Below are 12,513 nucleotides of genomic sequence, written 5' to 3'. Positions count from 1 at the left end.
GAGCAAGCATTAACTGAATGCACATTGTAGTATTGTGAACAATGGGATACATCAGCTTTGCTTTGACTTATGAAAAATTAGCTCTCTGACCCATTCTTTCTCTGGCATGGTCCTCGTTTAGTCAGCCTCTCAATCAGCTTGCTTAGCCACATCCTTACGTACAGGAGCCCTGCAGGGCCAAAGCTAAAGGATATGCAAAGCAGAAACTCGCCTCTAGAGTCTGTTTATATTCGACATTCATATTCATATCTAAGCTATTTTCAGAAACAGGCATTAATTCTGCACCAGGTTGTCAGCCTATAAAAAATATTCAACAAATGAGGAAATAATACAACTTCTGCAAAGTCAGGGAAGTCTAGAAGCAGCAACAGAAACAAATTTGGGTTCTAATTCAGGTTTTTCTTTCCAGCATTCCCAGTGGATGAATATTGTTGGACTTTTGATCTTTTTTTTCGGGGGGAGGGGGAACAGATATACAAGTTTGGCAAGTTGCATTAAAAAAATCAATTATTGCTGGCCTGATCCAAACCTTCTTCTGCTACTGCCATTGGGTGGACCCGTGGCAAAGCTGCTGCTAACAGCGAAGGAGGATCAGCAACCCAAAAGTCCCATGGGCAAGGCTGGCATCAGGGGTTCGGTCTTGGCTGGCAATGGGACCATCAGCCTTTCCTGAAGCTTTGCCTGTCCACTTCCTGGATGAAATGGGAGATTACATAGAGGCCCTGTCACACTGCATGGGCTTCTGGAGCAATTTTTTGAGCCCTGTGGGAGGGACATTTGAGTCAGTGGAGCAGTGTTTTTTTCCTGTTCCTTATAGCCCAGCAGGTATAAATGAGGCTTAAAGGGACATGCAGGAATCTCACTCCTTCCTGCACATGTGCAAGAATGAGGAGGTGGTGTACTGCAGGGGGAGGGGGGGCACTGGAAGTAGGGTTGCTAATCCCCAGGTGGGGGCAGGGGATCCCCCGGTTTGGAGGCCCTCCCCCCGCTTCAGGGTCGTCAGAAAGCGGGGGGAGGGGAGGGAAATATCTGCTGGGTACTCATGATTCCCTATGGAGACTCATTCCCATAGAAAATAATGGAGAATTGATCCACGGGTATCTGGGGCTCTAGGGGCCCTGTTTTTTGAGCTAGAGGCACCAAATTTTCAGTATAGTATCCAGCGGCTCTCCCCAAAATACTCCCTAAGTTTCAAAAAGATTGGACTAGGGAGTCCAATTCTATGAGCCCCAAAAGAAGGTGCCCCTATCCTTCATTATTTCCTATGGAAGGAAGGAATTGAAAAGGTGTCGTCCCTTTAAATGTGATGGCCAAAACTCCCTTTGAAGTTCAATTAAGCTTGTCACAGCCTTGTTCCTGGCTCCACCCCAATGTCTCCTGGCTCCACCCCCAAAGTCTCCTGGCTGCACCCCCAAAGTCCCCAGATATTTCTTGAATTGGACTTGGCAACCCTAACTGGAAGGTATTATGTCCAGCTTAGAATGCTTGAGCTTGAAGCATGCTTCCATTACACTCCAGGATCCTGATGCCTAAATTCCGATTGGCTGTTCTCTTAGAACTGGCCAATTGGGACATGAGGCATTTCTCCCAGGAAATGCAAATAAAGGATCCTGGAGAGACCAATAGGGAGGATTGCCGCCAACCTAAGGGTGTGTGTCAAACTCTGCCCAAGTATATATACTGCGTTGTGTTGCCTGTTTTGTGCTGTGACTGTTCTTGTTCAATAAATCATTACTGCTTACCTTAAGCTGTCTGAACTCTAGGGTTGCCAATCCCCAGGTGTGGGCAGGGGATCCCCTGGTTTGGAGGCCCTCCCCCCACTTCAGGGTCATCAGAAAGCGGGGGGAGGGGAGGGAAATGTCTGCTGGGAACTCTGTTATTCCCTATGGAGATTTATTCCCATAGAAAATCATGGAGAATTGATCCGCGGGTATCTGGGGGGGGCTGTTTTTTGAGGTAGAGGCACCAAATTTTCAGTATAGCATCTAGTGCCTCTCCCCAAAATATCCCCCAAGTTTCAAAATGATTGGACCAGGGGGTCCAATTCTATGAGCCCCAAAAGAAGGTGCCCCTATCCTTCATTATTTCCTATGGAAGGAAGGCATTGAAAAGGTGTGCCGTCCCTTTAAATGTGACGGCCAGAACTCCCTTTGGAGTTCAATGATGCTTGTCACAGCCTTGATCTTGGCTCCACCCCTAATGTCTCCTGGCTCCACCCCCAAAGTCCCCAGATATTTCTTAAATTGGACTTGGCAACTCTACTGAACTCACTTTACAATACCAGTGGTGTAGCCATGTGAGTGTGCTGCAGTAAAACCCATAAAGGATCCATGTGGCTCAAAAGCTTCTGCATCGATAACCGTGTTAGCCTTAAAAGTATCACAAGATATTTTGTTTGTTTTAGGCCTTTGCGTGATTCAGTCTAAGTGAACTGTCTCTTCTCATTTGTGGCCTTGGCTCCAATGGTTCTGGGAAGCAGAGCCTAAACTACATGGTCCCAAGAGCTGGCTTGAGGGGTGGGGGAACACACAGAGCCTTGATACAATTATGGCAATAGTCATTTCTTCGCCCTTAAAAATAACAAAAGTGGAACAAAATATAATTAGGTAACTGCGGATCTGCTCACAATGTTCCCAAGTCAGAACAATGCTAAAAAGATGATTTCTTTCGCAAGAGCAAAGGGAAAAGAAGATGGCACCAGCCATATATTTAAAAATAGTTTTAGCATGTCATAGAAGAGGTTCTAGCTTGGCTACTTCCTTAGCCCACTATATGTTCAGGGAGGTTTTTTTGGAAGAATAAATGAGGTATCAGGCATGTGATTGATCCCTTACAAAATAATCTAGTCCAAATTCACTATTCCGCCACAAACTCGCTAGCACATGTACCGGCATGCTGAAAAAGTAATTGGGGCTGAATCATGAGCATGGTGGCAGATGGATGCAGTCAGCTAACAGTGGGCTGATGTGGCTGAGCAGCCATACCCATAGAAAGCAAGTATGTCAGGGAGGCAGCTAGGCTTTCTTCTTGACATGCTGGCTTTCTATGTACAAAGATGGTTGTTTCAATATGGGAGATACTTTCAGGTGGATAGTCCCTAAATCCCTTCCAGGGCTTTTTTTGGAAGAAAAAGCCCAGCAGGAACTCATTTGCATATTAGGCCACATCCCCTGGCACCACCATTGTTCCACATAGGACTTTTTTGTAGAAAAGGCCCAGCGGGAACTCATTTGCATATTAGGCCACACTCCTGATACCAAGCCAGCCGGAACTGTGTTCCTGTGCGTTCCTGCTCAAAAAAAGCTGTGCAATTCTTTTCCATTTGCTAAGCAATGCAGGGCAGGTCAGGGAAGGGCTCAGGATGCTCTTCTTAGTTGCACAGAACAAGGCCTGTTGTGTTTTTGGTGCATGTGTGTGAGTTTATTTATATAATTTCATACTCACTTTGTGTTCTCTTCCTGCAGGTGTATTACAAGCGAGCAGATATGGCCATTGGGTCCCTCACCATTAATGAAGAGCGCTCCCAAATTGTGGATTTCTCTGTGCCCTTTGTGGAGACTGGCATCAGTGTCATGGTGGCAAGAAGCAATGGGACTGTCTCACCCTCCGCTTTTCTAGGTATGGTCCCCAAGACTGAAGAGATGTGGAAATGGTAATGGATGTCGGGTGCTGAGTTTTAGCACAAAGGCTGTTGACTTATGTTTCAGGAAATTCTAGCTCATACGTACTAGTGATAACGGAGAAGTTTTAATTCGCATGAGAGATACTTATGCACAATTAAGTCTCTGCCAGATACTCTCTAGTTTCTAAGTTGAAAACAGTAGTTTTTAGATTTTAGAAATCTTTCCCTCAACGTATCGCAAATAATCCCTATTTTATCCTATGTGGTGCCGTTATTTCCCCTGATGGCTACTGTTTGATTCCATTTTTGCTGATTGCCTTTGTCTTTTTCTTTCCTGAATTAGTCACTTGGGAAATTCCACCCAATCAGGGATTGCACAGCGAATGAGAAATAATAACCAATTTAATTACAAGGTGCTTGTGTAGTCAGTCAGATTTGCTTATTTGACGACATTACTGAGAGCAAGTGAAGTCATAGACAATGAGGGCAGGAAAGTGCAATACAGATGAATAAGTAAGCATTTTTGAAAGAAGAACCCAAAATCATCAAAACACAGGGTTTGTCAATAAAAACCTTAATGAAAAAACAATTCATAGTTTTTACTTAGCCCTCCACAGAACCTAACACAGAAGGTGGGTTGAGATTCAGTGATTTTTGTCGTGATAGTTACAGATATAGAAGACCTGGCTGAGAAAATGAAAATTCTGCCTGGTGTGAAATCTGGTGAAAAAAACGAGGCCAAGGTTAGCAGCACGTGTAAAAAATGAAGAGTTTGAAAAGAATATTTTGCAACTTTCTCTGGAAATTGGCAGTCCAAGTCATGTAGATGGAAATATTAAAGGGAAAAGGTATCAAGAAGGGCTGGCAGCAAAAGATATCATCAGATGCATGGTTACAAGCTATTCCCCTGCCAGGATAAAGATAGCAGGGCTTTGAAGAGGCAGAGCTGTCAAGATATATTATATTCATTACATTCCCCTTATCTACAATGTGAGCTTATCCCATCAGTGAAGGAAACTCGCTTACCTTGGCTTGATTTGCTCTTAACAAATTCATGCCAAGCACTTGCAGTTGCCCCATGTAGGTCTGAATTGTTTCACTGTTTGTTGTAATCACTCTCTAGGAATAGAAATTAAATGAAAGAGGTGGTGGACTCTCCTTCTTTGGAAGCTTTTAAACAGAGGCTAGATGTCTGTTTGACAGCAATGCCGATTCTTTGAATTTAGGCAGATTGTGAAAAGGAGGGCAGGAAGGGGTGCACCAGTGCCAAGGTGGTGGTGTTGGTTTTTGCCATCTTCTGGGTTTGTGTGTGGGGAGGTATTTGTGAATTTCCTGCATTAAGCAGAGGGTTGGACTAGATTACCTTGGAGGTCCCTTCCAACTCTATGATTTTTCCAATACTTCTGCCCCGCTAACTACTGCTTTAGGGTTGCCAAGTCCAATTCAAGAAATATCTGGAGACTTTGGGGGTGGAGCCAGGAGACTTAGGGGGTGGAGCCAGGAGACATTGGGGCGGAGCCAGGAGCAAGGGTGTGACAAGCGTAATTGAACTCCAAGGGAGTTCTGGCCATCACATTTAAAGGGACAGCACACCTTTTAGAATGCCTTCCTTCCATAGAAAATAATGAAGGATAGGGGCACCTTCTTTTGGGGCTAATAGAATTGAACCCCCTGGTCCAATCCTTTTGACACTTGGGGGGTATTTTGGGGAGAGGCACTAGATGCTATACTGAAAATTTGGCACATCTACCTCAAAAAACAGCCCCCCCAAAGCCCCTGACACCCGTGGATCAATTCCCCATCATTCCCTATGAGAATCGTTCATGGAGGTGCATAATGGCTGTGGGGGTGGGGCTTCCCCCGCCAGCCAGCTGGCTGGGGGAGGGGGGAAGCCTGTAAAACCAGGGGATCCCCCGCTGGGACCCGGGGATTGGGAAGGCTATACTGCTTCCATAGCAGAGGCACCTTTTCATGCCTTTGTGTGGAATGCCCCTTAGTGAAGAATGTTTATAGGCAAAATTACATTAAAAACCTGATTGTGCCTTGAATGGTTAAAACCAATCAAGTCTGTTCATGGAGATAAACCTGGCAGTGATCTGAGCAAACTTCCTACCTTTCATCTGTACCAACAACATCCCTCTTGTCCTGTAAAAGCCAATTGATCTTTCCAGCTCTGTGATTTTTCTCAATTTGTCAGTGATTTACAATGTGAACTAAGGCAGGCCACACAAAATTCCTGCGCTGGTCTGAACAAGCAAAAGGGAAACTGCAAAGCCAGACAACTGGGAGGTTTCATCAGTGACTTTATAGAGCACTTCATGTTATTTGGACAAAAACATACTGTTGGTTTAAAAGTTATGGCTGTTCTTATTCATCACGACTGATAGCTGCTCCATCTTATCTGCCCAGCTGGACTCTCTGTTAGATGCCAAATACATCAATCACATTGTGATATCTCAGGAGTAATTTTGAAAAGATACCAAGTGGGAGGCAGCATGTTGGATTAGGCTTCTATGTAGGATCAACCAGGTTCGTCAGTTTAGCTTTCATTTTTATCGTGGGCCGGTAAGTTTCATTGGCACTCCCTCTGGCAAATTGATATTCAGTGCTGAATGCTTCTGCCTGGTCAGAACTTCAGTTTACCCCAGCGGTTCCAGAATGTAAAACGTCCCCTTTCTGGACTATGATACTTTAAGGCAGCCATACTAAGGAAGTCTACTCATAGGTGAACCCGGTGTTATTTAATGGGACTTACTTTCAGGAAACTTTATTTAGGATTGCAACCTAACTCACACGCACAGAAACACTTTTTAAAAAAAAATCTTTAAAAGTTTTTTTTTTTCAAAAATTCAAATATAGCTGATAAATAGCAAGTGCACAAAACAATCCAACCAAATAATAAAATAAATCAAAATACAGCAAGGCTTTTAAAAGCCCTGTTTAACACAGTCACATACGTCTCTAGAACACATAGTATCTGGAGAAGCTGACTCTTTTGTTAAGTAATTTCCTGGCTATTTATAGGGCTCTGAAGAGGTGCAAAGACTAGCTTGGGTGATCTTCTGGGACTTCATCTGTAGTGTGGTATGGATATGCAAATATGAGAGCTAGAATGGGGTAATGGTTAGAGCAGAGGTGTGAAACTTACAGCCCACCCAGGGTTTAATCCATCCTTCCTCCTCTTCCCTTGCCTTTCCTTACCCTTTGAAGCTGGAGGCTGCCAAAATTCCCAGCTCCCTCAGTCTTGTCATTGCCAGGGTCGGCTCACCCACTAGGCAAACTAGGCGGTTGCCTAGGGCACTGGGAGGGGAGGGGCCGCCAAATTTGCCCTGCTGCTGCCCGCCCCGCCCTGAAGCTTGCCCTCCTGCCGCAGCCAGCTCCTTCCCGCTCACCCTGCCGCTGTTGCCAGCTCCCGCTCATCCACCCCACTCCCCCTGGCACTGCTGCAGTCCCCAGCTCTCACTCGCTCCCCTTGCCCTGCCACCACCACAGCCGCCAGCTCCTGCTCGGCCCTGAGAAGCTAGCTGTGAGGACCTTAAGCCATACCAGCTTTGAGGTCTGCTGTGTGTGTTTTGAAGAGACCTCTGGAGGAAGTTTCTTCCCCCTCTTTTCTGGAAAAGAGAAGGAAGAAACTCCCTCCAGAGGACTCTTCAAAACACACACGGACCTCAAAGTCCGAGCGTGGGGGCGTGTGAGCAGGGGGGGGGCGGCCTTTGGGCTGGCAGGCGTGGGGCTACTCGCAAGTAGGCAGCAAGCCCGGTGACTCAGGGGTGGAGCTGTGCTGTCCTGCCTGGGGCGCCAGAAGGGCTAGGGCCGGTCCTGGTCATTGCTTGCTTTGGCAGGAAGCTCTTCTGGGCTTGCAAATTAAATGCGGAATGGATTTTCCATTAAGGTCACTGCGCCCAGATAGACTGCTCTGGGACTGTTTCAAGAAATAGAAACAGTGCTCTGACAATGGAATGACAGCCCCTAGAGTAGAATGACGGTCCCTACCAATAGAATCTGTGTTCTGCAACTGGAATGACAGTCCTTGGGAATAGCAGCAGCATTCTGGGAATGGAATTCTACTCTGGGAATGGAATTTCATCCTGGGGGCCCTCATTCCAATCCCAGAATGTTTCTGCTACTCCCAGGAACTGTCATTTCACTCTGGGGGCTGTCATTCCAGTCCCAGTGTGGTCTTTCTGGGCTCAGAGACCTTAATGGAAAATCAATTCTACATTTTCCTTGCAACTTTGTCTGTACTGCAATGTATTTCAGTGAAGTGGAGCTCAAGTAGTTTCCCTTTCCAGCATTTGTATGGCCAGCTGAAGTTGTTGCTTGCTGGAGTAGTCTCCTTGCAAATAAAGGTTGATGCTTTGAGCCAGCTTGTCTCAGTGAATGACCTGAGAAGTGGTGCCTAGTGAGTACTCTGACCTGGGAACCCACAGCCAAAGGGGGATATTACACTGGAGAGCCATTGCCAATTTGAGTAGGCTCAGGTGGGGGGAAAGCTTGCAATGCCCAGCCATTTCATGTTTTCCTAGGTTCAGAGAATTTTATATTTTCAGTTTGTATTTTCAGTTTCTGCTGTGATCCTTGTGGTTCTTCTTTATGTTTTATTTTAAAAATTGCATTTCCAAATCCCATTATTTCTCCCACCTTTCTGTTTAAAAAAAAATACTACAAGAATTTTAAGCATGTTTGTATTTTAAGTTTTAAAAAATCTTTAATTGTGTTTGTCTGTATCCTTTATAAAGTGTATATCTCCACTACCTGGCATTACATTTTATGACACATGGGTTGTCAGTCCCCAGGTCCTGGCGGGAGTTCCCCTGCTTTTGGGAGTTCCAATCCGCTGCTGGCCAGCTGGTTGGCAAGGGAAGCTCCACCCCCAAGCACGTGACCTCCAGCGGCCACCCTTCTCCCTTCCCTCCTGCAAGAGGCCCCTGATCAGCTGCAGGGACCTTTAGATCTTGCATTAGTGAGAGAGATGTGTGGCTGCCTGCCAACTGCCTGAATTCTCAAAGATTTCAGGTTTTCACGGCTGGTAACATCATTAGGGTTTGTAGAATCTTTCGGGCTCAAGTGCCGTGTTCTACTGGAGAAAGTGTTTCTTCCAGACGTTTCGTTCTCAGCTGCGGAGAACATCCTCAGTGGCGTTGCAGCCGGAGCAGGCACTCTGACCTTCTTGGCTGCTGTGCATTGACCTTCTGTGCACAGCAGCCAAGAAGGTCAGAGCGCCTGCTCCGGCTGCAACGCCACTGAGGATGTTCTCCGCAGCTGAGAACGAAACGTCTGGAAGAAACACTTTCTCCAGTAGAACACGGCACTTGAGCTCGAAAGATTCTACAAACCCTAATGCCTGAATTCTGGTTGAAGTTCAGGCACATGAGCCCCGCCACTGTCTCCCTGCTCAAGTTCTTTCTCTCAGCAAGAAGCGGGGGCGGGGGGGCTCCCACTCCCACACACCTGAATTCCAAGCCAGATTCAGACATATGGGGCACCAGTCCCCAATGCAACAATGACACTTCTGAGGTCCCCACCCCCTCTAGGAATGCCCCCCAAAGTCCAGCAAAGAAGAGGGACCTAGCAACCCTATATGACACACGGCCTGGCCACACAACATCCCATTTATGGCAGATCCGGCCATCGTAACAAGTGAGTTTGACAGGGCCAAACTAGACACGACAATGTCCCCAAGACTGACCTGTGGACTCCAGTGCCATTTTAAAGCCCAATGAGGTGATTTTAAAAAAAAAAAAATGTTGCAAAGGCCCAATCCTAATTGATGCCACAATGCAGCGGGATTAGGAGTTCTGGTTCCCCCATGCCTTTTCAATACTGAAATTACCATGTCTGTGTATGTCTGTGCATGCGCATACTTGTTTTCGTAAGGCCTGGGAGGTGGGGGGGGGGGGGAGAAGGTTGCCTCAGATTTCTGTATTTAAAATGGTGGTGGCATCTACAGTTCAAACCTCTGGACGCCATCATGACTGGCTCGGCCTTCAGCCTGCAGTGTGCAATAGTTCCTCGGAGGGCTGACTCTTCTCTCTCTGGTGATCTCTTGTTTAAGAGCAGTAGTGGACAAGAGGTGGTTGCTTCTGTGGTTTAAGTAAGTAGGGGAACATGAGACTTGTGTAGCCAGAGTCTGGCTGACAGGAAATGTAAGTAAGTAAGTAAGTAACATTTTATTTGTATCCCGCCCTCCCCGCCTAGGCAGGCTCAGGACGGCTAACAACATTTCATACATATACAATAATAAATATAAAAACTTTAAATTTAACCATAAAAACTTTAAATTTAACATATTTTAAAAACCAGTTAATGTATTTAAATTCATAATTTAAATTGATCTGGCAGCAGTGGTGGCGTTCTGACGCTAGCTTCTGCCAGTTTGAAGAATTCGATGATGACATAGGTCCTTAAGCAGGACCATGTTGGCGGGTCCTTGATTAACAACAATTCAGCAGTCGATATATGCTCGTTTAAAGAGGGTGGTCTTGCAGGCCCTGCGGAACTGATCAAGGTTCCGCAGGGCCCGCACCTCCTCAGGGAGCTGATTCCATAGGGCAGGGGCCGCGGCTGAAAAGGCCCGTGCTCGAGTAATCTGAAACTTGATCTCTTTCGGCCCAGGGATAGTCATTTTATTTTTCCCGGCTGACCTCAGTGCCCTCTGGGGTTCATATGGGGAGAGACGGTCCCTCAGGTAAGTCCCTCAGGAATTCTAAATGTATCTGGGCCTAGATTGTATTCTTGGGTACATTTCCTTAAACACTGTATTCTCAGGTTCTTTAAACACTGTGAATTTCATCCAATGAAGGAAGGAAGTGTGCTGAAAGCACTGCTCTCTGGAAAGTCCACTTTGGATAAGGAAAACGTCCATTGCCTCTGTTGGCGATTCAGCGTACGCTTACTCTGCTTACACTGTAACCCTCCTTGAGTCTCAGTGAGAAAGCAGACTATACAGAACGTAACTAAAATAAATCTCATCTATTTCAGTGGGGCTTAAAGCAACCTTAACTGTTTGCAGGAATGCAGCTATATTTAAAAAGTACGTAAATATTAGGGAATGTAAACACAAGGCAATATGAAATGTATATTTACTTAGATTTGCATTAACTGTAGATCAATGGATAACAACAAGAACGGTTATAAAGCACATTTGAGGCCTCCAAAGCACTGTTATCTCAGTGATCTTTACAGCAGCCTAGACTCAACCAGTGTTGTTATCCCTGTGTTTCAAGTGAGAACTACTGTGAGGCAGAGGCAGTGGTTTGTTTAAAGGGCCACCCTTTGAGCTTGTGGCTCGGGTGAGATTTGATCTGGAGACTTCCCAGCCTCTGCTCTTCAGCCGGTGCTTTCCAACAGCTTCTGTGCCTGAGCTCATCACTGGGCTCCTTATTCTGTAGGATGCTTTTTTGTTTCAGCATCTGAGAGATGGGGGGCATGGGCCAAACCATACCAACTAGTGCCTTGCGGCACAAACCTCTCCTCCCCCCCCCTCTCCTTCCCATTATAAGAATGATGATGCCAAAGAAGCATTGCCTTCCTCGCTGCACAGCTTTCGCAGAGACTCCTGCTCCGTGCAAGGTGAGGACACGGATTTCCCATTGGCTCCCCTGACAGTCCCTCCAAGGCAGATGGGGCTTTCTTAGACCTGCCCCTCCTCCTTCCTGTTGTGAGACAAAAGCTGTCACTTTCTTTCTCGTATTTCTCCAGCACCAACCTTCATCTTTGCCAGAAGCGTCAGGCACTAAAATAAACAAAAGGGATGCAAGTTGGGCACAGAGAATTATCCCTGCAATGAACTGAGAGGAGTCATCTCAGGGTTTTGGGGAAGAATTGCAAAACAGCAATTATGGAAAACAGGACTTTTTGAAGAAGATTACTAGTTATAATATCCATGGGGGAAATTATTTAATGCCCTTTTCACAAGAGCTTTCTGTGAAACATTACCCTTTGCACATAGCTATTTGAGCTGACTTTGTGCAAGGATGTGTTGTGCCTTCTAGCTTAAAAACAGGCACACATGTTACATTATGCAAGTTAGCACTTCACAGCGTGGTACAAAGCAAGGGAGCTGCATCTACCACGGGGAAGCTGACATCTTGCTGTCATCTTGCTCCAGAAAGGTTTGCAATGCTATGCTTGACATATACAGCTATGCTTGCCTTTTGACGCAGAGAATGATTGGCGGGTCTAGGATTTCAAACTGGGGTATGGGCTAATTCTTGGAATAACTTTTGCCTGGCCCACTCCACAATCAAGCACAGATTCAGTGAACATGAACAATGTGTATTTCTGGTGAGAAATGCAATAATGTCTGTGACATATACATCTGAAGTGTGAAATAAATACATTTGATAAGTAGGATAGCAATAGGATTTGCTAGCCATTGTCTCCTCCCTTCCAACTTGATGCTGGGGCCCATTCTTCTTCATGTGTCACACTGGGTCATGAAACCCAGTTTCCATGATAAAAGGTAGAGTGAGTTGGGACTGCACCTAACACTGTCATGCTAAATGGAGCAGAATAAGGCTGTTTCTGGGAGGAGCTTGCCTTGACCGATAAACAAGGCGTCTCAGTGATGAATCAGTACACTTTTATCCACAAAAGAAACCTGCCATGTTACATGCCACATGCCTCATGTAATCAGCGTGATCTAATTTGTACTACATAGAATTGTTTGCTACACATCAGTCAGTCCAAAAGTTCCAAGCAACATACCATTCCCTTCCCAGGACCTTAAATCGCCATCTCTCCTTCAACCAGACAGGTGGCATATACAGACACCTCTTTTGCTTGTGGACATGACTCCTTGCTCAATAACTAACATTTATTTATTTATTTTATTATATATTTTTCGTATTTTTATTCCATCCTCGCCCAGTGGGCTCAGGGCAGAGTTG

General features: G+C 45.8%; 2 protein-coding genes across 3 annotated transcripts in view; one reads left to right on the top strand and one right to left on the bottom strand.

The window, feature by feature from the left end:
* Positions 1-12,513, bottom strand: part of TMEM104 (transmembrane protein 104) — a 495,754-nt gene that overhangs the window by 219,921 nt on the left and 263,320 nt on the right. The window lies entirely within an intron of this gene.
* Positions 1-12,513, top strand: part of GRIN2C (glutamate ionotropic receptor NMDA type subunit 2C) — an 87,783-nt gene that overhangs the window by 37,001 nt on the left and 38,269 nt on the right. The window contains exon 6 of the mRNA XM_060252557.1: positions 3,465-3,618. Coding sequence (XP_060108540.1) covers positions 3,465-3,618 — 154 coding nt within the window. The remainder of the gene's footprint in view (positions 1-3,464; positions 3,619-12,513) is intronic.

This window comes from Heteronotia binoei, chromosome 13, assembly GCF_032191835.1.
Source record: "Heteronotia binoei isolate CCM8104 ecotype False Entrance Well chromosome 13, APGP_CSIRO_Hbin_v1, whole genome shotgun sequence".
In the NCBI taxonomy this organism is placed as follows: Eukaryota; Metazoa; Chordata; class Lepidosauria; order Squamata; family Gekkonidae; genus Heteronotia; species Heteronotia binoei.
Note: the sequence above shows the minus strand (reverse complement) of the source record. Positions and strands in the feature narration are given on the sequence as shown.